Source organism: Amblyomma americanum, chromosome 2 (genome assembly GCF_052857255.1).
Source record: "Amblyomma americanum isolate KBUSLIRL-KWMA chromosome 2, ASM5285725v1, whole genome shotgun sequence".
Taxonomy (NCBI): Eukaryota; Metazoa; Arthropoda; class Arachnida; order Ixodida; family Ixodidae; genus Amblyomma; species Amblyomma americanum.
In genome coordinates this window covers 169,168,536-169,195,197 of record NC_135498.1, presented here as the reverse complement: position 1 = coordinate 169,195,197, position 26,662 = coordinate 169,168,536, and the positions used below count along the sequence as shown (strand labels likewise).

At 43.9% G+C, this 26,662-nt stretch overlaps 1 protein-coding gene across 1 annotated transcript; it reads left to right on the top strand.

The window, feature by feature from the left end:
• The first annotated feature begins 15,652 nt into the window (after positions 1-15,652).
• On the top strand, positions 15,653-25,199 carry LOC144119259 (E3 ubiquitin-protein ligase MARCHF4-like). The gene is made up of 5 exons (XM_077651928.1): positions 15,653-15,779; positions 17,908-18,256; positions 20,182-20,402; positions 21,960-22,160; positions 24,871-25,199. Exons 2-4 carry the CDS (start codon positions 17,942-17,944, stop codon positions 22,138-22,140), a joined length of 717 nt encoding a protein of 238 aa, XP_077508054.1. The 5' UTR covers positions 15,653-15,779; positions 17,908-17,941; the 3' UTR covers positions 22,141-22,160; positions 24,871-25,199.
• Positions 25,200-26,662: the final 1,463 nt, after the last annotated feature.

Here is a 26,662-nt window from a genome sequence, read left to right as displayed (position 1 = left end):
TAAAAAATTTTCTGTCTTGAATGTTCGCCAGTTTGGCTTTATCTCTGGGCGCGGTACTGTTGCCTTTCTTGAGGAATTTTCAGATGAACTGTTTTCAGCGTTTGATCAGAATCTTTTCACGTGTGCTCTCTTCTTATATGTAGCGAAAGCATTTGACTCCATGAACCATCAAATCTTGTTAGGCAAGCTGTATTCCGTGGGTATTTTTACCAAAATCTCGAAGACTACCTCAGGAATGGTTATCAAGTGGTCGCCACCGGTTATAAGGGAATTTTCTATTGTAAATTGCCGCTAAATGCCGGTGTACCTCAGGGGTGAATTTTATCTCTATTGTTGTTTAATATTTTTGTGAATTGACTTCCCTTTCGCTATTTCCAAATGCTTAGTATTTCAATATGCTGATGACATAGCGTTACTGGCAAATCATCTATCCTACAAAATGGCCTCTGGTTTGTTGCAAAATGAAATTTACAATGCAATGCGCTGGTTTGCTGGCAATGGAATTGCTGCAGTCAACGCCCAAAAAACACAGTTCATCTGTTCCCGTTCTCCACTAAAGACAACTGTTGTCAACATTCCTATTTACTTACATATTTCAAAGAGTGTTTCTGTAAATGTTCACCTATTGAATGTGTGGAATGTGTTAAGTATCTAGGAGTGTTTTCGAAAGTAGATCAACCTGGCATCACCATTTATCTAATGTTTGCTCTAAACTCAGGTCAGTGGCATGGTTGTTGTTTAATATCAAATCTTTTGTGCCTTTATCTGTAAAAAAAAAGATTGTACATGCTTTGGCGTAGAGTGTGTTAAGATATGGTATTACCATCTTTGGCTTTTGCTCGGATCTTTGGATATGCAGGATCAAAAGCATTTTATGGAATATTCTTAAACACGTTGCTTATAACATAACCATTTTGTCAGCTGAAAATATCTTCCATGAAGTAGGGCTCCCAACCTTCAAAACCTTATTCATTGATACAGTTGTCCTTAAGCACTAATGGTACAGCGAATTTAAACAAGAAACTACCCCGACGAGACAACTTAGAAAATATAACCGTTGCATTGTTACTCGATCAACCGCGAGGTATGGTGCGGCCAGCCGCTGCGCTTATGTTCTGGCTACTCTCAACTAACTCCCGGAAGAAATATTTACGGCTAGCTCTAGAGGCAAGCTGTGAGAATTATTGAAGAATGAATGTAAAAGTTTGTTTTAGTATTAGTGCAATCTGTTTCGCCTTGTTAGATTTCGCGCCTGTATCCTCTTTCCAGTTCATTATAATGGTCTTACTAATATTTAGTGTGCCGTATTATTTATTGATTTTTTATTGCTTATTGTTGTTTGGCTATTTTGTTTTCTTTGTTCTATGTACACATGATTCATGCTTTTCAGTCACTATGTATTTTTTTAGGCACGGTCCTACAAGCCATCTAAAGGCTTAGACCGGCCTGTGTCTCGCCTGTTTTACTATTGACATTGACAAGATAGAATTGTTATTATTATTATTATTATTATTATTATTATTATTATTATTATTATTATTATTATTATTATTATTATTATTATTATTATTATTATTATTATTTGCTTGATATTAAGCAAGCAGTTTGACGAAGTCAAACTGCTTGCTTCATGTACCATTTGCGATCGATCGTTCCACTACGAATAAAAAAAAACTATCCTGCATTATTAGCACACTCGGTTGTATGGTATGGCATAGCTTCTTTTTTCAACTGTGCATTGTTTTGGAAAGATAAGATTAATGGCCTACTCAAGAACATTCTTAAAAGTATTTCCTATAATACTAATCCCCCTGCGCGTGGGCCTACGTTGTTTAAGTATTTAAAACTTCCGTATTTTGACACTCTTTCTCCCCTACATTGTACCCAAATACTTTTGGAACACTGACTTCCGACAGCGATGCAGTATCGGGAGAATATTACGGAGCAGTTCTGGTTTTGAAATACCTTCGATAAGAACACATTACGGTAAAAGCTCAAGAAAGTACTACATTCCTAAAACCTTTAATCGCCTCCCTAAAACTGTATTACAGCAAACAGTACAATCCGGAGTAAAAAAAAGCGTTAATTGAACTTCAAAAATGGTGGGTACATAGTGCTTTAATGCTGTGTTTTATGATGTTTTGGAGAATCTGATACAGTTACTTTCATTGTGTATGTGCGCAACGGCATTGTTCGATGTGGACATTCTTTTTCTTTATTTTGCCTGCCTGTTTATGTTGACATCATTGAAAGAGTATTAAACATGCATAAATCATTTGATCAACATACTTGTAAAATACAATTTTGAGTTTCAGTGTTTTCTCTAACAGTATGTTTAAAAGCTTTTACTTTATTGAAAAAGTGCATACCATTGTCTCCGAACGCTGGAGCTGCCCCGCTGCTGGGCACTGCCATACAAGCCATGTAGAGGCTTCGGCAGGCCCGGCAACATATAATATATATTCCATGAGGAGTAATAATGATTTATTATTATTATTATTATTATTATTATTATTATTATTATTATTATTATTATTATTATTATTATTATTATTATTATTATTATTATTATTATTATTATTATTGTTTGGAACGGCACTTGCCAGTCGAACTGTGAAAAAATCGACAGAGTTCAGCTAAAGTTTTTACGCATATTTCAACATCGGTTTTCTTGCAAAACTTCCAGCTCTCGTCCCAGGCGGAGTAACTCACTGCAGCTTCCTTCTCTTAGCTGCCGTCGCGTGAGGGCAGATATAATTTTCTTGTATAAACTTCTTCATGGTCACATTCTATGCCCTCAGCTCCTAGCGCGTATCCTTTTGCGTGTACCGCGAAAGAGCATAAGGGAATTCAGACCATTCCAAGTTTCTGCGCTCCTGCACTACCTCTCCCCTCTGGACAGAATGCAAAAGTTGTTCAATTCTCTTTGTCCTCACCTTGATATATTCGAAAATTCTCTCCCTTCTTTTATATTGGATGTCCGTGACGTTCCACTTTGAGCACTCTTTTTCTCATACATAACTTCCCCTTTCATGCATTTTGACTTTACTACACTTGTGCATTTGCACTGGTATTATATTGTTTTTTTTTCTCCTTAATTGTTCATCACGTCTACTTGTTTTCATTAATGTTATTTCTTTAATACTGTGTACTCACGCCTGATTGTCTGTAACGCGTTCACTAATTACATTTCTTATTGTGTATGATTGTATTTCTAGCTTGTATTTCAGAGGTTTCTTATTCGTTCATATTAGTATTGGCTTTATTCTTGTTTGTATTTTGCTATATGCTGTACTTGGCTGTTATCGGTCGTTCTTGTGTTCATTCTCTTTGTTTATTGTTTCATTAGTTGTTTATATGTCTGTTGCCTGTTCTAGCTGTTTTCATTTACCGCTGTTCTCGCTGTTTTCTTGTTTTCACTTTTTTGCTTCATGCTTGCTGTCACGCCTAGTTTATATGTCTTTTTTTCTATCGCCTTGACTGCTGCATTAACTCCCGTGAGTCTCTTCCTTTGTGGAAGACAAATTTACATTTTGTGCGTGTGAATGGTGTACCAGCACCAAGACCTTTGGGTTGTTCCTGGGCACCGAAAAATAAAGATTGATTGATTGATTATTATTATTATTATTATTATTATTATTATTATTATTATTATTATTATTATTATTATTATTATTATTATTATTATTATTATTATTATTATTATTATTATGGCGCCCAGTAAGGACGCATGTGTGCTGTGCTCCCGTCCGTTTTTTGGTAAGCAGCAGTTTTTTCTTTGTGCCGACTGCAACAAACGTGTACACGCGAAGTGTGTCACTTGGAGTGACGACGAGCTGCAGCTTTTGAAGTCCGGCTCGCGACCATTCATGTGCAATCTGTGTTTGTCGTCTTGCGGCGGTGCTAAGCCTAGCGACGGTGGCGAGTCAGCGGCTGCATTCCTTTCTTCCACGGCCCACCAGCCCCATCACCCGACCGACCCGACCGGTTCCCTCGCTTCCTCCCCGACGGGCGAACCTGACGGTGCGCTTGCCTCGCTTCGGGCTCTCCTCCTCGACGCACTTGAGGGAATCTCGTTTCTGAGCGACGAGGTCGCCCAGCTGCGGGAGGAGAATGAGCGCCTTCGTGGTGACAACTCGCGGGCGCTCGCTCTCCAGGCTGAGGTCGTTGCCTCTCTGCGGGCTGATGTTCGCAGCTTACGCGAGGAGCTTGCGAGGCGCCCTGCTTCATCGCAGCGTGATCCGCCTTTCGTCGAGCCCCTGTCCGCGAGCAGTCCTTCCTGTATGTTCCAGCCATCCAAGAGCTACTCTGCTGCCCTTCACTGTGGGATGGCACCTGTTGATTTGGCCACCTGCCCGACATCTGTATCTGTCCCCCCACTTGTAGTTAATTCGCCTGAGGCGCAGAAGAAGCACCGAAGCCCAGCCATCACTGGCTCGTCGAGCTCATCCAGTCTGAACGTCGCCAGACCTCAGAAGCGCCCGAAGGCTATTTTCGTCTCCAAGCTGTGCCCTGAGACAACGTCGGCTGATCTGACGAACCATCTGAAGTGCGTGAACGTCACCCCCCTAACCTGCCGGCAGTTGAAAACGAAATATGACTCCTACTCGTCCTTCCACCTCACAGTCAGCGCGGAATTTTACGATCAGCTTGTTGACCCTTCGATGTGGCCTACGGGCTGCATCTTCAAGGCTTTTCGTGGAAAGCTCCTGGATGGTATGTTGCATCCTTCCGAGCTGACGGTTGATCGCAGTCAACCCTAACTTGGATATATATTATCAAAATGCCCGAGGTCTTCGGACTAAGGGACCTGTATTTTTTTCTAATGCATTAGCCTCTTGTTACTCGGCTGTTGTAATTACTGAGACCTGGCTGTCTAGCGAAGTTAACTCAGGTGACTTCTTTCCTAATAACTATTCTGTTTTTCGAAGTGACCGCCCTGAATCAGCTTCTAAACAACAGGGAGGGGGAGTGCTCATTGCTATTGACAGTTCCGTGCAGTGCGTTCGGCGTTCCGACCTGGAAACCATCGAAGAATCTGTCTGGTTAGAGCTCACTTTAACTCGACATCAAAAACTCTTATTGGCAGCTTTCTATATTTCCCCTAATCTGCCTCCTCCTGCCTACGATGATGTACTACATTCTATTGAATATGTTATCACTTCTCATAGCAAGCACAAACTGCTCATTTTAGGGGATTTTAATACTCCAGGTATTAACTGGAATACCTTTACATATTCACACAACAATCATTATGTAGTTAGTAAGTGCAACCGGCTTTTAGATTTCATAGCTTTTAACACCTTGCAGCAACACAATTTAATTGAAAACTGTTGTGGTAATGTTCTTGACATTTGTTTATCTAATTTTGAAAATGTTCGAGTCTCGTCATCTGACATCTCACTTACTCGCTGTGACAAATTTCATCCTCCAATTCTAATAACGGCTTCGGTTTCTGTCCCACCTTCTGCTAATTCAAATCGTGCGGGGAATTCCCCCCGTTTCGCTTACGCACTTGGCGACTATGTTGGTCTCTTCGGTTTCTTCTCTTCTGTCGACTGGTCTGTTTTAAGCGAAATCAGCGATGTTGACGAACAAGTCAGTCGCTTCACTGAAATAGTTCTCAATGGTATGCGCCAGTACATACCTATGCACACTCCTACTCGCAGCAAGTTTCCGTTCTGGTTTTCCAAGGAACTTAGAACAGCGCTGAAACTTAAGGAGCGGGCCCACCATAAAGCGAAACGCCCTGGGCTGGATACATGGGCAGATGAATTTCGCCGCTTGCGTTCCCTTTGCAAACGCCTGTACAAGCGGGATCATGAGTCCTATCTTGATTATTTAGAGAATAGTGCCTCTAATCGTCCTACTGAATTCTGGCGATACGTTCGCAAGCGTTCGAATAAATCTGATAGTCATATTCACTTAGTTGACTCTCGTGGGAATGAAATTCGGAATGTCGCTGACGGCTTTGCTCAACACTTTTCCTCCGTGTACAAATCTCCACTTTTCGACTCCGTGTGCCTTCCAGCTGGCGCACATAATTCCGTTCTTCTCGACGAGAAGTTAGTAAGTGAGAGTCTTAAGTGTTTGAAACCATCTTTATCCCCTGGACCTGATGGCATTCCAGCCGCCATAATAAAAGCCTTCAATAGTACCTTCGTCCCTGTTTTAACCACGATATTTAATAACTGTTTGAAAAATTCTGCCTTTCCCCGCGTGTGGAAAACGGCGCGTGTTTTCCCTGTCTTCAAATCAGGAAACAAATCTGATGTTTCGAACTACCGCCCCATTTCTCTTCTTTGTGCAACCTCTAAGATTTTTGAATTAGCTTTGCACAAAGTACTTTCCTTCCACCTCAAAAATGTAATCATTCATAATCAGCATGGTTTCATAAAAGGTCGTTCTACTACAACTAACCTTGTGACTTTTATGACGTATACATCAGCTGAAGTCCTTCAGAGGAGTCAGGTAGACGCTGTGTACTGTGATTTGAGCAAAGCTTTCGACGTTGTTACTCACTCATTACTTCTTCAAAAGCTTCTGCTGTTTGAGATCGACGTTTCAATTGTAGCCCTCCTACGCAACTATCTTCTTGATCGGTCCTGCTTTGTCAGTGTAAATGGACAGACCTCATTTGTTTACACTCCAACCAGCGGAGTTCCTCAGGGCTCAGTATTAGGCCCGCTTCTGTTCTCTGTTTTTATCAATGACGTTTCCTCCGTGGTCAAAAACTCCTCATTTCTCCTTTATGCGGACGATATAAAAATGTTCAAGGCAATACATACTCTTCACGATAGCTTGTCATTGCAATCTGACATATCCGCCTTCTCTGATTGGTGCTTGAAGAATGGGCTCACTCTCAATTCATCTAAAACCAAGGTTGTTTCATTTACGCGTAAAACGCACAGTCTTCTCTACTCTTATTCTGTGAATGGTAGGCCGCTGCCCAGGGTTGATGAAATTAATGACCTCGGCGTACTTTTCGACCGTAGCCTCAGCTTCTCCTCTCATACAAAACGCATTGCTCTACGGGCTATGCGTACACTCGGCTTCATCTGCAGGCTTTCGAGAGAGTTTCGATCCCCACTTCCTTTCTTAAAGCTCTACCTCTCCATATGCTTGCCGCTTTTGGAATATGCGTCTGTTGTTTGGAACGGCACTTGCCAGTCGAACTGTGAAAAAATCGACAGAGTTCAGCTAAAGTTTTTACGCATATTTCAACATCGGTTTTCTTGCAAAACTTCCAGCTCTCGTCCCAGACGGAGTAACTCACTGCAGCTTCCTTCTCTTAGCTGCCGTCGCGTGAGGGCAGATATAATTTTCTTGTATAAACTTCTTCATGGTCACATTCTATGCCCTCAGCTCCTAGCGCGTATCCTTTTGCGTGTACCGCGAAAGAGCATAAGGGAATTCAGACCATTCCAAGTTTCTGCGCTCCTGCACTCCCTCTCCCCTCTGGACAGAATGCAGAAGTTGTTTAATTCTCTTTGTCCTCACCTAGATATATTCGAAAATTCTCTCCCTTCCTTTATATTGGATGTCCGTGACGTTCCACTTTGAGCACTCTTTTTCTCATACATAACTTCCCCTTTCATGCATTTTGTCTTTACTACACTTGTGCGTTTGCACCGGTATTATATTGTTTTTTCTTTCCTTAATTGTTCATCACGTGTACTTGTTTTCATTAATATTATTTCTTTAATACTGTATACTCACGCCTGATTGTCTGTAACGCGTTCACTAATTACGTTTCTTATTGTGTATGATTGTATTTCTAGCTTGTATTTCAGAGGTTTCTTATTCGTTCATATTAGTATTGGCTTTATTCTTGTTTGTATTTTGCTATATGCTGTACTTGGCTGTTATCGGTCGTTCTTGTGTTCATTCTCTTTGTTTATTGTTTCATTAGTTGTTTATATGTCTGTTGCCTGTTCTAGCTGTTTTCATTTACCGCTGTTCTCGCTGTTTTCTTGTTTTCACTTTTTTGCTTCATGCTTGCTGTCACGCCTAGTTTATATGTCTTTTTTTCTATCGCCTTGACTGCTGCATTAACTCCCGTGAGTCTCTTCCTTTGTGGAAGACAAATTTACATTTTGTGCGTGTGAATGGTGTACCAGCACCAAGACCTTTGGGTTGTTCCTGGGCACCGAAAAATAAAGATTGATTGATTGATTGATTATTATTATTATTATTATTATTATTATGGCGCCCAGTAAGGACGCATGTGTGCTGTGCTCCCGTCCGTTTTTTGGTAAGCAGCAGTTTTTTCGTTGTGCCGACTGCAACAAACGTGTACACGCGAAGTGTGTCACTTGGAGTGACGACGAGCTGCAGCTTTTGAAGTCCGGCTCGCGACCATTCATGTGCAATCTGTGTTTGTCGTCTTGCGGCGGTGCTAAGCCTAGCGACGGTGGCGAGTCAGCGGCTGCATTCCTTTCTTCCACGGCCCACCAGCCCCATCACCCGACCGACCCGACCGGTTCCCTCGCTTCCTCCCCGACGGGCGAACCTGACGGTGCGCTTGCCTCGCTTCGGGCTCTCCTCCTCGACGCACTTGAAGGAATCTCGTTTCTGAGCGACGAGGTCGCCCAGCTGCGGGAGGAGAATGAGCGCCTTCGTGGTGACAACTCGCGGGCGCTCGCTCTCCAGGCTGAGGTCGTTGCCTCTCTGCGGGCTGATGTTCGCAGCTTACGCGAGGAGCTTGCGAGGCGCCCTGCTTCATCGCAGCGTGATCCGCCTTTCGTCGAGCCCCTGTCCGCGAGCAGTCCTTCCTGTATGTTCCAGCCATCCAAGAGCTACTCTGCTGCCCTTCACTGTGGGATGGCACCTGTTGATTTGGCCACCTGCCCGACATCTGTATCTGTCCCCCCACTTGTAGTTAATTCGCCTGAGGCGCAGAAGAAGCACCGAAGCCCAGCCATCACTGGCTCGTCGAGCTCATCCAGTCTGAACGTCGCCAGACCTCAGAAGCGCCCGAAGGCTATTTTCGTCTCCAAGCTGTGCCCTGAGACAACGTCGGCTGATCTGACGAACCATCTGAAGTGCGTGAACGTCACCCCCCTAACCTGCCGGCAGTTGAAAACGAAATATGACTCCTACTCGTCCTTCCACCTCACAGTCAGCGCGGAATTTTACGATCAGCTTGTTGACCCTTCGATGTGGCCTACGGGCTGCATCTTCAAGGCTTTTCGTGGAAAGCTCCTGGATGGTATGTTGCATCCTTCCGAGCTGACGGTTGATCGCAGTCAACCCTAACTTGGATATATATTATCAAAATGCCCGAGGTCTTCGGACTAAGGGACCTGTATTTTTTTCTAATGCATTAGCCTCTTGTTACTCGGCTGTTGTAATTACTGAGACCTGGCTGTCTAGCGAAGTTAACTCAGGTGACTTCTTTCCTAATAACTATTCTGTTTTTCGAAGTGACCGCCCTGAATCAGCTTCTAAACAACAGGGAGGGGGAGTGCTCATTGCTATTGACAGTTCCGTGCAGTGCGTTCGGCGTTCCGACCTGGAAACCATCGAAGAATCTGTCTGGTTAGAGCTCACTTTAACTCGACATCAAAAACTCTTATTGGCAGCTTTCTATATTTCCCCTAATCTGCCTCCTCCTGCCTACGATGATGTACTACATTCTATTGAATATGTTATCACTTCTCATAGCAAGCACAAACTGCTCATTTTAGGGGATTTTAATACTCCAGGTATTAACTGGAATACCTTTACATATTCACACAACAATCATTATGTAGTTAGTAAGTGCAACCGGCTTTTAGATTTCATAGCTTTTAACACCTTGCAGCAACACAATTTAATTGAAAACTGTTGTGGTAATGTTCTTGACATTTGTTTATCTAATTTTGAAAATGTTCGAGTCTCGTCATCTGACATCTCACTTACTCGCTGTGACAAATTTCATCCTCCAATTCTAATAACGGCTTCGGTTTCTGTCCCACCTTCTGCTAATTCAAATCGTGCGGGGAATTCCCCCCGTTTCGCTTACGCACTTGGCGACTATGTTGGTCTCTTCGGTTTCTTCTCTTCTGTCGACTGGTCTGTTTTAAGCGAAATCAGCGATGTTGACGAACAAGTCAGTCGCTTCACTGAAATAGTTCTCAATGGTATGCGCCAGTACATACCTATGCACACTCCTACTCGCAGCAAGTTTCCGTTCTGGTTTTCCAAGGAACTTAGAACAGCGCTGAAACTTAAGGAGCGGGCCCACCATAAAGCGAAACGCCCTGGGCTGGATACATGGGCAGATGAATTTCGCCGCTTGCGTTCCCTTTGCAAACGCCTGTACAAGCGGGATCATGAGTCCTATCTTGATTATTTAGAGAATAGTGCCTCTAATCGTCCTACTGAATTCTGGCGATACGTTCGCAAGCGTTCGAATAAATCTGATAGTCATATTCACTTAGTTGACTCTCGTGGGAATGAAATTCGGAATGTCGCTGACGGCTTTGCTCAACACTTTTCCTCCGTGTACAAATCTCCACTTTTCGACTCCGTGTGCCTTCCAGCTGGCGCACATAATTCCGTTCTTCTCGACGAGAAGTTAGTAAGTGAGAGTCTTAAGTGTTTGAAACCATCTTTATCCCCTGGACCTGATGGCATTCCAGCCGCCATAATAAAAGCCTTCAATAGTACCTTCGTCCCTGTTTTAACCACGATATTTAATAACTGTTTGAAAAATTCTGCCTTTCCCCGCGTGTGGAAAACGGCGCGTGTTTTCCCTGTCTTCAAATCAGGAAACAAATCTGATGTTTCGAACTACCGCCCCATTTCTCTTCTTTGTGCAACCTCTAAGATTTTTGAATTAGCTTTGCACAAAGTACTTTCCTTCCACCTCAAAAATGTAATCATTCATAATCAGCATGGTTTCATAAAAGGTCGTTCTACTACAACTAACCTTGTGACTTTTATGACGTATACATCAGCTGAAGTCCTTCAGAGGAGTCAGGTAGACGCTGTGTACTGTGATTTGAGCAAAGCTTTCGACGTTGTTACTCACTCATTACTTCTTCAAAAGCTTCTGCTGTTTGAGATCGACGTTTCAATTGTAGCCCTCCTACGCAACTATCTTCTTGATCGGTCCTGCTTTGTCAGTGTAAATGGACAGACCTCATTTGTTTACACTCCAACCAGCGGAGTTCCTCAGGGCTCAGTATTAGGCCCGCTTCTGTTCTCTGTTTTTATCAATGACGTTTCCTCCGTGGTCAAAAACTCCTCATTTCTCCTTTATGCGGACGATATAAAAATGTTCAAGGCAATACATACTCTTCACGATAGCTTGTCATTGCAATCTGACATATCCGCCTTCTCTGATTGGTGCTTGAAGAATGGGCTCACTCTCAATTCATCTAAAACCAAGGTTGTTTCATTTACGCGTAAAACGCACAGTCTTCTCTACTCTTATTCTGTGAATGGTAGGCCGCTGCCCAGGGTTGATGAAATTAATGACCTCGGCGTACTTTTCGACCGTAGCCTCAGCTTCTCCTCTCATACAAAACGCATTGCTCTACGGGCTATGCGTACACTCGGCTTCATCTGCAGGCTTTCGAGAGAGTTTCGATCCCCACTTCCTTTCTTAAAGCTCTACCTCTCCATATGCTTGCCGCTTTTGGAATATGCGTCTGTTGTTTGGAACGGCACTTGCCAGTCGAACTGTGAAAAAATCGACAGAGTTCAGCTAAAGTTTTTACGCATATTTCAACATCGGTTTTCTTGCAAAACTTCCAGCTCTCGTCCCAGACGGAGTAACTCACTGCAGCTTCCTTCTCTTAGCTGCCGTCGCGTGAGGGCAGATATAATTTTCTTGTATAAACTTCTTCATGGTCACATTCTATGCCCTCAGCTCCTAGCGCGTATCCTTTTGCGTGTACCGCGAAAGAGCATAAGGGAATTCAGACCATTCCAAGTTTCTGCGCTCCTGCACTCCCTCTCCCCTCTGGACAGAATGCAGAAGTTGTTTAATTCTCTTTGTCCTCACCTAGATATATTCGAAAATTCTCTCCCTTCCTTTATATTGGATGTCCGTGACGTTCCACTTTGAGCACTCTTTTTCTCATACATAACTTCCCCTTTCATGCATTTTGTCTTTACTACACTTGTGCGTTTGCACCGGTATTATATTGTTTTTTCTCTCCTTAATTGTTCATCACGTGTACTTGTTTTCATTAATATTATTTCTTTAATACTGTATACTCACGCCTGATTGTCTGTAACGCGTTCACTAATTACGTTTCTTATTGTGTATGATTGTATTTCTAGCTTGTATTTCAGAGGTTTCATATTCGTTCATATTAGTATTGGCTTTATTCTTGTTTGTATTTTGCTATATGCTGTACTTGGCTGTTATCGGTCGTTCATTCTCTTTGTTTATTGTTTCATTAGTTATTTATATGTCTGTTGCCTGTTCTAGCTGTTTTCATTTACCGCTGTTTTCGCTTTTTTGCTTCATGCTTGCTGTCACGCCTAGTTTATATGTCTTTTTTTTTTCTATCGCCTTGACTGCTGTATTACCTCCCCTGAGTGTCTTCCTTTGTAGTGAAATAAATTTACATTTTGTGCGTGTGAATGGTGTACCAGCACCAAGACCTTTGGGTTGTTCCTGGGCACCGAAAAATAAAGATTGATTGATTGATTGATTATTATTATTATTATTATTATTATTATTATTATTATTATTATTATTATTATTATTATTATTATTATTATTATTATTATTATTATTATTATTATTATTATTCCTCCGTGTACAAATCTCCACGTTGCGATTCCGTATGCCTTCTAGCTGGCGCACCTAATTCCGTTCTTCTTGACGAGAAGTTAGTGAGAGTCTTAAGTGTTTGAAACCATCTTTGTCCCCTGGACCTGATGGCATTCCAGCCGCCATAATAAAAGCTTTCAATAGTACCTTCGTCCCTGTTTTAACCACGATATTTAATAACTGTTTGAAAAATTCTGCCTTTCCCCGCGTGTGGAAAACCGCGCGTGTTTTGCCTGTCTTCAAATCAGGAAACAAATCTGATGTTTCGAACTACCGCCCCATTTCTCTTCTTTGTGCAACCTCTAAGCTTTTTGAACTAGGTTTGCACAAAGTACTTTCCTTCCACCTCAAACATGTAATCACACATAATCAGCATGGTTTCATAAAAGGTCGTTCTACTACAACTAACCTTGTGACTTTTATGACGTATACATCAGATGAAGTCCTTCAGAGGAGTCAGGTAGACGCTGTGTACTGTGATTTGAGCAAAGCTTTGATGTTGTTACTCACTCATTACTTCTTCAAAAGCTTCTGCTTCTTGAGATCGACGTTTCAATTGTAGCCCTCCTACGCAACTATCTTCTTGATCGGTCCTGCTTTGTCAGTGTAAATGGACAGACCTCATTTGTTTACACTCCAACTAGCGGAGTTCCTCAGGGCTCGGTATTAGGCCCGCTTCTGTTCTCTGTTTTATCAATGACGTTTCCTCCGTGGTCAAAAACTCCTCGTTTCTCCTTTATGCGGACGATATAAAAATGTTCAAGGCAATGCATACTCTTCATAATTGCTTCTCATTGCAATCGGACATATCCGCCTTCTCTGATTGGTGCTTGAAGAATGGGCTCACTCTCAATTCATCTAAAACCAAGGTTGTCTCATTTACGCGTAAAACGCACAGTCTTCTCTACTCTTATTCTGTCAATGGTAGGCCGTTGCCCAGGGTTGATGAAATTAATGACCTCGGCGTACTTTTCGACCGTAGCCTCAGCTTCTCCTCTCATACAAAACGCATTGCTCTACGGGCTATGCGTACACTCGGCTTCATCTGCAGGCTTTCGAGAGAGTTTCGAGCGCCACTTCCTTTCTTAAAGCTCTACCTCTCCATATGCTTGCAGCTTTTGGAATATGCGTCTGTTGTTTTGAACAGCACTTGCCAGTCAAACAGTGAAAAAATCGACAGAGTTCAGCAAAGTTTTTACGCATATTTCAACATCGGTTTTCTTGCAAAACTTCCAGCTCTCGTCCCAGACAGAGTAACTCACTGCAGCTTCCTTCTCTTAGCTGCCGTCGCGTGAGAGCAGGTATAATTTTCTTGTATAAACTTCTTCATGGTCACATTCTATGCCCTCAGCGCCTAGCGCGTATCCTTTTGCGTGTACCGCGAAAGAGCATAAGGGAATTCAGACCATTCCAAGTTTCTGCGCTCCTGCACTCCCTTTCCCCTCTGGACAGAATGCAAAAGTTGTTTAATTCTCTTTGTCCTCACCTTGATATACTCGAAAATTCTCTCCCTTCCTTTATATTGGATGTCCGTGACGTTCCACTTTGAGCACTCTTTTTCTCTTACATAACTTCCCCTTTCATGCATTTTGTCTTTACTACACTTGCGCATTTGCACCGGTATTATGTTGTTGTTTTTTCTCCTTAATTGTTCATCACGTCTACTTGTTTTCATTAATATTATTTCTTTAATACTGTGTACTCACGCCTGATTGCCTGTAACGCGTTCACGAATTACATTTCTTATTGTGTATGATTGTATTTCTAGCTTGTATTTCAGAGGTTTCTTATTCGTTCATATTAGTATTGGCTTTATTCTTGTTTGTATTTTGTTATAAGCTGTACTTAGCTGTTATCGGTCGTTCTTGGGTTCATCTTTGTTTATTGTTTTATTAGTTATTTATATGTCTGTTGCTTGTTCTAGCTGTTTTCATTTACCGCTGCTCTCACTGTTTTCTTGTTTTCGCTTTTTTGCTTCATGCTTGCTGTCACGCCTAGTTTATAGTCTTTTGTTTTCTATCGCCTTGACTGCTGCATTACCTCCCCTGAGTGTCTTCCTTTGTGGGGAAATAAATTTACATTTTGTGCGTGTGAATAGTGTACCAGCACCGAAACCTTAGGGTTGTTCCTGGGCACCGATAAATAAGGATTTATTTATTGAATATTATTATTATTATTATTATTATTATTATTATTAATATTATTATTATTGTTATTATTATTATTATTATTATTATTATTATTATTATTATTATTATTATTATTATTATTATTATTATTAATATTATTATTATTTTTATTATTATTATTATTGTTGTTGTTATTGTTATTGTTATTATTATTATTATTATTATTATTATTATTATTATTATTATTATTATTATTATTATTATTATTATTATTATTATGTGCTGATACTGACAGGATGTTAGGACAGACATTCTCCGCAAGTAAAGAACGTCGGGTTAGTAAGGTATACCAGAGCGAGGCAGCAGCACAGGTATAACATTCACACCATGATTGAGTACTTTCAGAAGGAGCATTTAAACAGGGTATCAGTCAAGGTTTGGCCTGTTCTTCATTGCGAACAAAGATCCCATAAGAGGTCTGAAACATTAACTGACGCTTCTGACATGGTCAGAGTCGGAAGTTTCATTCTACTATGCTACTAGCTGGCCAGAAGGCGTCTCATCAAACCCTGGACTACATCAAAGTTAAACCGAAGAAACATTATGGCGTTTATGGGTGGAGTTAAGCCTGTGATGCACGCAGTAACAGTAACGCACAAAAGACGGGCACTAGTTGTTGGTTTTGCCTCCGAAGGAATGGCGCAGAAGAAGAAGACAAAAGAAGAGTGAACCGAAAAAGAAAAAGCAACTGCCCCAGTATGCGCCATTCCACAACAGACCAACAAAAACAGCACAAGGATTCCTCGCAGACGCTTCGCTCAGGCTTCTCCTGTGATTTCTGAATTCCATAACAGTTTCAACGCATTCCACCCAAGGCGAGTGCGGTCACTCTATCGATAGTAATTCTAATCTTCAGCGCTCTTGGCATCTGAAGCAGTGCCAGTATTCTGTTTTATTAGCTGCTGTTACGCTGCCGGTGCTTGTTTTACTTCTGATCGTTGGCATGCTTGCCCCTATGAATGTGAACGCTGAAGAAAATCCTAGCTATTTCTAACAACTTCCGTAGTCCATCCGACCGTTATTGTGTTGAACATGTATGCCGACATGCTGAGATCTACGATGCTTTCGCTTTTTTCTGTCGCATGGATGCCTTTTTGTTCCACATTGTATCCACATGCATACCCTCGTTCTGTGACCATAACCACCTTTCACGATGTGGGGTTGACATTAGCGTGAGCTGATATCGACATGACCACGTAATATATTAAGAACCCTTGAGCTTCGGCGCGCTCTCCTTGTCGCGCCCAGGCCCGCGTTCCTACTCTATAGTATTTTACTAGCTATGTGGGGCGTTCCAATTGAAAGTATTAGCGCAACCATTACGTTGAATACTTCAATCGTTCATTGGCACTATCAGCCTAACTACATGCACTGCAGCCCAAAAGCATCTCCCCTATCCTTTTATTAAACTTTGTCTTGCGCAAGCTGTGGTCACCTTGTCCCCGAGAGCTTCCTAATTTTCTCCATCCAGAAGATTCCCTTACACCCCCTGCTGTGCTTGTCTTCTCTATAAATCTGTTCCGCTACTTAAGGAACCATCGGTTAACTTGCCTTTTCAATATATGCCCTGTCCATACCAATTTCTTCTTCTTGATTTCAAGTAGTCCTGTTTGTTTCCTGCCCATACAGCTCTCTTCCTATCTATTGATGTTGCAAATGATTTCTTTTTCCATAGCTCGCTGCGCTGTCCTCTAATTAATTCCGGGGCCTTTAAGGTACCCTCTAAGCGTGCGCCCCATAGGCGAGTACTGGAAAAATACAACTGCTCTATAATTATACTTAATGAAGGATACTGGTAAGCTCCTATTCATGACCTGAGAATGCCTGCCAAATCTCTTGCCCTGCTTTTTGTTGTCGTAGTTATTTCACTCTTGTAGTCTGGCTGTGCGGTTAACCTGCCCAGGTATATGTAGTACCTGACAACTTCCAGTGCTTCAATGCCTATCCTGACAACTGTTGGGCTTTCCTGAGACCGTTGAACATTACTTTCCGTTTTTTGACATCTAAAGTGTGGTTGGCTCCCAACAAATTGCGTGCCTGTAGAAGCCGTGACCTTATGGGGCATTCAGCGTGAAGCGGAAGCGAAATGTGCCCAGGAGGTTTAGATCAAGACGAAAAGGCCTCCAGAGAGTACGATCAGTTCGTAACTGATTTCTGCCGGAGAGGTGGCATCTTCCAAGCCCCTAGCACATAAGTGAAGCTTGGGGATGGTTCCACCTACCCCTTCGCCCATCCACGTCTCGAAAACCGCGCGGTGGCGCCGGCTGAGCGGATTGATCATGTATGAGCACCGCAAAACTCCGCTCGCTTTCCCAACTGCGCATGCACCATTACACTAGTAGCTTCTGTGGCGTAGGACCGTTGATACTATTCTGTACATTAGCCTTAATGCACCCAGCTGGTAAATGGTGAGTAGATTTTACTTTGCCAAAAGTACACTGGGGACTGTTAGGCACACCCTATTGGAGGGCTTCAGATTAATTTCGAAAGGCTGCTCACTACAGAGCGGGAGCTGAGAACAGAGGCGTATTTGTGATTTCGTTTTGTGCAAACGCGGTCACCGTGGCCTTGATGTAACCTGTGAAGTCAGCTGAATACCATCGTATACTCAGCCGCCGGCAGTTCAGTGGTTATTTTGCTCGGTTGCTGACTCGAATGACGTGGGCTAGAATCCGGTCTCGGCGGTCGCATATTGATGCAGGTGAAATGCTAGAGACGAGTCTATTGTGCGATATCAATGCAAAGATCCCAGGTGGTCGAAATTACCCGGAGCCCACCACCACCGCGTCCCTCATAGACTGAGTCACTTTGGGACGTTACAACCCATTATACATAAACAAAGCCGTAATATACCCAGCCATCACAATAAGTATACAGAAGGCATTCAAGGGCACACAGTATAAAATGCATTCGCCATGTTCCATCTCCTTTTTGGTTTCGCAGCAAAATTCTCGCGAGACAACAGCACACAAAACAAATGGCGGACACTGAGACTGCGGCTGCACGTGGAGACAACGCGGCCGCAGGCGAGGCGGTGCATGACTCAACGTTAGAGCTGCAGCCTCACCTGGCGTTGGATAGTTGCATACCCGCCTCGGATTCGGCCGTGCCAGTGTGCCGCATCTGCTACGGCGAGGCCGACGAAGAGAACGGTATCCTGCTGATGCCCTGCAACTGCCGGGGCTCCATCGCGTTTGCCCACCGCCTCTGCCTGGAGGTCTGCCTGCGCGAGTGGGACACCGACAGGTGCAAAGTCTGCCGCGCGCGCATCAAGGTGCGCCGAAAGCGAGCGGTAAGGGCGTCCTAAGGTCTTCTCGCGATTCGTTCAGCCCATTGTGACAGTGAAAGCCACGGTGCGCACACACGCTCGTTATAGTGGTCCTCTCGACACAGCCATTGTTATGCAGTAGACTTTTTGCCAAAGTCCACTTGTCCCTAGTGGCTTGTCTCACATCAGCCACAAAAGAAAAACAGAAGACACCGCATAGAGCTTAGTAGCGCCTGTTCTTGTTCAGCTTATTGCAAGGTCGAGGATCAGTTGCTCCTTGCAAGACCTGGCAGCTTGCTGTAGAGTCAGTTCTTGCACTGCCATTTATGGAATACACAGCACTGCTCTTCTGTAGTTTTTTGCTTTGCTAAAGCGATGGCAAGCAGATGAAGCTAGCTGGTGGAGGTTCCGAGTCTGATAACATGTCATTATCTGAACTGTGTCACGGTAGAGTCTCCATTGGCAGAAACGCCAAGTCCAGCCAACATTCAACCTCCTAAAATAGAATATGAAATGGACATTTTTTAACTGTCAGCTTGTACAGTGATTAGTTTCCCGCATGGTGAACCACATGAGAGGAACTAGACAAGCACAGCATAGTCACGGTGTAGGTGCATCAGACATGGACGACTTCGAAACGTTTTCTAAAGTTTTAATCTTGCTTTAGCAAAAGCGACCACATTTAATTATTTCAGATATCTCAAGGGTCCTTAGGTGAGTGCTTTTCATGAGAGTTACAGCCTTCCTAGAGTGAACTGATCACTTGGCGCAAATCAGCCAATTATTCTAAGATTCGTATGATTAAAGAAACCATCCTTCCTTCGTGTAGCGGTACTTAAGTTAGAACTGAACTTCATTCCACAGATATAGAGCCCTGACCTCACGTCAATTCCCAGAGCATGAATCGAACAATTAGTTACGAAAATCTGCTGTTTGACACAGAAGACTACACTACTCACAGATCAGGATTGTAAGCCACGTGTTCCAGAACATACCGAGACCAGTTGCTCATGCCAGGCCATTCCGGGAAGCAGGCCCGACTGGTTTACCGGCATAGACAGATTCAACCTCGATTGTCTTGCGCAAAACAACGCGAGTAAGCCCGGAAACAATTTCCGCAAGCAGCGCGCAAGCGTTCCCGGCTATCTCCGCCCGAAGCACTTGTGTTCGAAATGTAGATTCGGAGGAACAGCTCTTTGCCTAATCCAAGTTCTCTGTCCTAAAGCGGGCGGCCCATCAGCATACTCCCTTGGAATTCACCATTATGTCTCCGCAGAAACATAGAAGGCCACCCTCGTTTGCATTCCACGCCGCGGCAAAAGGCCAGAGTGAAAGAGGAGTTTTCAATACACCGCGCATAAAAGTATATGGCCGGCACCCTTCAGTACCGACTTCATCAGGCGGTGGTGTACACTTTGGGTTTATGCCAGCGCACGGCCAATAATACACAACATGCAGCGCGAATAGAGCGCCTCCCTCCCCCCCCCCCCCCCCCATTCCTGAACGTGTTTTATAAGGACTTCTTGCAGATTTCATGACAATCGGTGCGTGTCGGTACGTGCAAGTTACGAAAGAAGTATAACACTTCTGTGGAATTTCGTAGTTAAAAGTATCTATTGAATTTACAGTAATTCAAATGTGTGGTTTTTAAATGAGTCATGTGATTACGCGGAAGTTTTAATTAAGGAACTGCTTCAAAATTTGCTCCTGCTCCTGTCACCACATTTACGCGATAGGCCTTTTGTGTGTGTGTGTGTGTGTGTGTGTGTGTGTGTGTGTGTGTGTGTGTGTGTGTGTGTGTGTGTGTGTGTGTGTGTGTGTGTGTGTGTGTGTGTGTGTGTGTGTGTGTGTGTGTGTGTGTGTGTGTGCGTGTGCGTGTGCGTGTGCGTGTGTGTGTGTGTGTGTGTGTGTGTGTGTGTAACCCGTCATGATCAATAAAACACGTGCAGCCCCTGTGGCGCTTCTTCCGTGATCCCGAAAGCCGGAAGGACCTGGGCCGCATAGCAATCAACACCGCGGCGGGCACGGGCGATGTAATCGTCCTTGTGATGTCCTGGATTTACGGCACCAACGCCTTGGAAGACGACGGCTGGCTCGTCAACTTCGCGGTCTTCTCCTTTCTGCTCTTCCTCACCGCCGTCTGGATCGTGGTGGAGGCCGCCCGCGCGTTGTACGTCACTCGCCGACTGGCAAACTTTTTCAGCGTGGAATACTCGTTCCCATAGGCGCCCTTTCTTCCATCCCATAAACGCCAACCCAGCAATTTTGTTCAGCGGAATGCGTTTCTCTGCCGCTTCGTTCTCGACGACGGGCCGTCGGCAACATACAGGCCACATTTACGTCTGGCCCTTGAGATGGAGCTCTCCTGCGCCACCGCAGATCTGGCAGTAAAAGTATTTGGAACGTTTGTCTTAATTTAGTTGCACCCAGAAGCCAAATATGGCAGCCGGTCTCGAGAATAGTCAGGATTACTTTTGTGCACAATTATCTATTTATTCTTGGAAGCTTGAAGAAAAAATCCAAACCTATCTAAGCCACACAGAAGTCTGGTACGAAGCAGTCAAAGGTGGAGGTACCCACGTCGCGCAACTGTTGTCGTCGCTTGCTTCAGCACTCCAGCATATTTCCGCCGGCATTTTTTTGTGACAGTTCCATGGCAGACCGCAAAGCATCCTTGTGAATGAAGCCCAAGTGGCATAGTGAGCTTGAGTAGCTTTATTACTAGCTCTCGCAAACACTCTAGTAGAAAATTCACTCGATCCGGCGCCGCTGGGTGTTTTATTCACTGGTTCGAGTATTCTAGTAGTACGCCGTATGCTCTCGGCTTGAAAGATGTACCCAATTCAGACGCAGGCGTGCACGGGGAGTAAAGGGAACGACGGACAAACTGCACTCTTTCTGGGTTTCTGGAAAAGTTGCCAAAGCACAGAAATATCCTTTCTGGGCTGCACAATTAAATATTGTGACAACCATCCTGCTTTGAAGCCTCCGAGCTGCTTAAGATGCCTCAGCGTTTAAATAAAATCTGTCCTTTCTTTTGGGCCTGTCTTTTCATCCCTTATCTCTGCTGCACTCTATTAGTTCTATAGGTCGCAAAAGTTACCGCGAAGGCTCAAATCCGCAAGAGTCTCTAATGGCAGCTAACTCTTATACTGCTTCAATAGCTAACCGTAAGTTCTCTTAACATAATATCGCTCTATACTGCGGAGATGTACAAGTGCAGCCATAGTATTAAGGAGAACGCTTCTAAGCTTGAAACGTTTTTACGCGATCTAGAGAGAAGGTATAATTTCTCTTGAGTTTGTTTTATTTTATTTTTTTTTCAGACCTAACGACATTACAAAATTATGATGTTAAGGAAGGGGAGGCTGCCTATTATGAACCTTATATAACATTGCATTGGCTGCTCTGGAATGATAAAAGTTCAAAATTCAGAATTCGTTTATGCCTCATTGGGTTCCCTTTCTGTGCACCAAAGCTTTCAACGTACGTATGAGCAGCACTAAGCATCGTTCCACTTTAACTGCATTGCTTCAGTGCGATCAGAGTTATCGACCTATCAGTTTTCAATGCAGCCGAAACTAAACCTTGATTCTGATGTAGAATGTGTTGACCACTGATCATACTATAGACAACCACGCCAGCTTTGAATGCAGCCAAAATGCTATTGCTGACGTACGGCCCACTCCATCCAAGCATGCTGTGCTTGTCTTCCCTCCTGGCGCAGTGTCTGCTATGAGCGGGTTCGCACGCTGAGGAAAAACTCCACCACCATTGAACTTTTGCCGGACGCAGCCTACCTGGCCAACGTCCCTGCCAAGCCGGCCACCGCGCCTAAAGAGACGGCGGAGGACGGCGATAGCCAGGCCGTCACTGAGGCAGGCCCCGCCACTGTGGCAGGCAAATAGCCGCTTGCGTTATTCAGGAGGTGAGTACATCATCTCGCTTTAAATAAAAAGAGAGCTCTCAATCCTTCGATTTCTTTCGGGGCACATAAGGGCTGGTAATATCCAAGGAATGCATTCTTCACTGTGGGAAAAGGGCTAAATTCACGAGCATTAGGCCATCGTGTGCTGTGCCGAAGCCTCAATGAGCTACTAGTACTCCCTCTAAGACGCACTCCAAAGCGACGCAGCCAGAGGTTGTCTCCTCCACTCGGGGACTAAGATGCGGTGTAGGTCTAATTTGCCCTATTAACGTGATAGCGTTAGACTTCCCGTTCGACGCAAAGCCCAGAGTCTTTGGAATGCTTGTTCCTCATTGGTCAAAGGTATTGTGATGTCACAACCCTCGTAGCAAATCATGTTTGCTTGTCACCTCAAAGGTGGCATAGTGATTTGAGGGGTCTGAATTGACGTGAAAAACTAAAAGGGACATGCAAAAAAATTAACTAAAAAATTGATTGCACGGTATTATGAATAAGTTAATTAGTGGACATTCATGATTATACTTATTTCCATTGTGCCGCAAAGCGAGCGTGCTAGCTCTATGCAACAGATTTTTTTTCTTGTATGACTTTGCGCAGAGACACATGCGTTCAAGAACGATAAAGAGAGATAACATAGTTGATAAAACAACGGATGACAATAGATGCAATAAATGTCAACGCATTCAAACAGTAAAAATGAATGAGGAAGGAAATAATAAATAGATAATAAAAAGCTACACAACGAATGGTTGCTAAGAATTTCAAAAGTTGGCCGGGAGGCAGAATTTCCTCGCGTCGTTTTTAAAGTTGCGTTGGAGTAATGAAGCTTGTACCGCATCAGATGTCCCCTGAACATATTCGTCGTGGCGAGCAACTCCGGCAGGTGACTGCTACGGCGGAGCGCGTCCTAATTGTCTCCGCGAGATACTGATGATGAAACCGCTTATTGGGGAAAAAAGTTAGGGGGGAATTAGGGGAAGATGAGCGGGTCCTCAGTCCAGGATTCTGTTTCCAAAAGCCGCCCCCCCCCCCCCCCTTAGCTCGATAGTCACGTGAACGTCAAGACATTGGTTGCGGCACGTGCTGCTTGAGCTGCATACAAACTAACTAGCTCGATTTTGTGGGACTCTCGCAAATGGCGCAGTTGTGATGAGGAGGAGGTTAGGAAGTTTGCAGGCATAGGTTGGGCGCAGCTGGCAAAAGGCAGGCTTAATTGGAGAGACACGGGAGAGGCTTTAGCCCTGCAGTGAGTTTAGTCAGGCTGATGATGATAATGATGAATTTTTAAGATGCGTAAATTTCAAATATTTAATGTGTATTGTAATATAATATTTCTAGTGACGGAAATGTTCGCTACATACAGGCATCAGCTTTTCAAATGGAACACAATATTTTTACGTTTCCGTAAAACGGTGCACATCAAGGGCATCCCATTATTTTAATTTTTTTTTATATTCCGTAGAGTGGTAGGAGCAAGTAAAACTATTTTGCACTGCTGTCTGTGCTCTGTGCGATCTAATGCACGTTGAAGGAACCCAGGTCGTCTAAATTAATCCCTAGCCCACCACTACAGCGTCCCTCAAAGCCCATTTCTCGCTTCGAGGCGTTAAACAACACAAAATACAATTTGCTCTCTCATTTTTTTTGTACCATGTACAGCGACTCATATGCGTACTGTTTTTCAATTATGCATGAAACTTAAAGCACGAAGGCAACTTGCTACCCAACCACTGAAATTATTTTAAAAAAGGGGGATCGCGCTCTGTATCAAGCGCAGTTTTCATCTACCTAGAAGACTTCATATAACCCGCGCTAAACCGGAATTGTGTATTGAAATGCGTTTTTAGGAAAATTTAGCTTCCCAGTACAAAATGCTCAAGACGCCACCCCACGCTGAGCGGAGGGGTTTAACCAAATATAGACGGCCGCCTTTATTTAATTGGTAAATATTTCAAACATCTGTTAACGCTTGCCGCCCCTATGCAGTGGCTTCTGCTCAAGGTATACTACGCAAGTAGCTGTGCGAAGCAAGTCCCCAGTACATGCGTAATCCGCACTACCCACGCTGTGCCTTTTATTTGGCCGTAGCGATTCTGCCAACAATGCTTATGCAGCTTACGAGCTAAGCCGGCTAGGCCGAATGAGATGTTGTAATGGTGCGCATGGGCCTAGCAATTTACGAAACAAAATATTCGTTGTATAGCAAGAAAAAAAAAAACGAAACGCGTAATTTGTTAAAAACTTTCTTTCCCCAAACAGCCATTTAGATATTGCTCGTGAAGATCATTAGCAAAAACGGAGCAGTTTTGTGATGACTGTTGCGCAAAAAATAGCAAGACGTTTTTTGAAAAAAAAAATCTTTGTCTCTGGCCCTTCTGGTTGCTTCAAGACCTTCAATTTCGCCGTTATCCAACTCTAACTAGCTGCGAAAAAGTGTTTAAATGATCATTATTGCGTCTTCGCTGAATATCAATACCTCAAATTCGAAGGAGGCTAGAAAAAAATTTAATATTGGCTTTGGATGCGGCTTTCTTTTATTGTGTAATAATTTGGGCACTAAAAGTCTAAGGTGAGCACCTCCACGTTTTAAAGTAGCTCTGGTAAAGATCTGAGCAGTCTGTCAGTAGAAGCAGTCGCTCACATCTACAGCACATTTTATTCGTGACCGGTAGTCATTATTGACGCTGGTATTCTTTAACCGCACCTTCAGTCCACTCATTCCAGAGGTCGCGGGGAGAGCACGGCGCCGACCGACCAATCATCCAAGCGGATGAGGCTGCTGCTCCAAGGACTCGTTTCGCACTGGCTGTGTTTAAAAATGGTCAGCCAAAACATGTGTCCAGATGGCGTGCCACTGAGTTATGCTGCGCCGTCTCCTAAGGCCGAGGTGTACAGGACCCTCGTGAAGAAGCAGGTGGCCCCGGCAGCTGGATCTCTGCTGGCTGCCTTAACGCAGCGGTCTTACTGACTGTAGATCCCGCTGGTGCTAACATGTCACCGTGACCTCTCGTACCTACTTCTCTATATCTATTTCATTTGCGAAGGAGTGCGCCTCTGTCAGTCGTGAACAGGCACGTACACGCAGATGTACCTCCCTCGGGCATGAGTGCTCACGACTTGTGCAGGTCATCTCCGGAGTTACAGGAGTAGACGCACGTTTGATATGGAAAGGCCGTCTAGGAAGTGGCTGCCCCCGGGAGAAATTTCGCACACATTTTATCGACTGTTGCATTAGGTACGTTATTGGGTGATTTGGTCACTGAATATTATGATGGAACTCAGAGCTAGAGGAACGGTACACAAGAGAACACACACACGTTAGCGCTGCGTCTAGTCACCTCTCGTATGTGTCGGTTCTCTGCTGTCCCGTTCCTTTAGCTCTGTGTTCCATCATAATTATCGACTCTTGACATGTCTGCCTTAATAAACATAAACATCCTAATAGTGGCGCGTGAAAGCTTTTGTAATGAATTGCCGTGCAAGAAACAGGTATCTCTTCAGCTTTCTCATTGTGCATGGACTACACCGGCCCCATAAACGACAACATCGACAGAGACTTCACTATGGCAGAACTAAACATAGAATAATTCCAAAACAATGAGACGATAGTGCCGGGCACTGATATAGCATAAGCTCTTATGCGCAACCTGCAGCTGACGCACTGCTCTCTCTCACATAAATGAGCACCGGAGCGACAGCTCCCTCCCATACGAAAAGGAAACATCGCTTATTACCATCATCCTAAAAGCAGGGAAAACAGACACGCTTATCAACCTCAGACCAATATATTTACCATCATGTCTGGCCAGACCTTTGAAGAGATCATTGAAGACAGGCATTGAAGAGGCGGAACAACACCATGAAAACAAGACTTTTTTTGCGCCAGCTCATAAAGCACTGCGACAATATTTCCATCCAGGACTTTTCACATATTACTCAATATGCTTCTGCAGCCAAAAGCGAAAACATTTCGCGCAACAGACGTGAAAAATGCCTTTGATAATGTTACACAGGATCACATGGTCAAATCCGTTCACGACAAGAGAAGTGGCGCCAACATGTACGATTACATACAGTTTCCTCAAAGGCAAGCCTCTTCAAGGCCGGGAAGCCTCTCTCCTTCCCAATCAACATTGCCCGCGGAACACCTCAAGTATTAATTACATCTCCCATCCTCTTTTATCGGTGTATAAAACATCCATACAGGCAACTATCCACAAGCCCCAATCATCATACTTTCTATGTCGGTGACATTACCCTTCGGTGTGAGACCGGGTGTACAAGGGACGTCTAAATAAGCCTCCAGTAAAGCATAGACGTCATAGTGGACCACTACACGAAGCTGGACTCCAGCCTTCAGCAGAAAAGTCGGAACTCCTCCTGAAGAACCAGCATAACACCAAAAGGAAACCAACGACCTGATACCACTCGGCCTATTAGGCAAACAGATCCAAAAGGTGACGTCGTGCAGAATAATCGGAGTCATCATACATAACCACAAT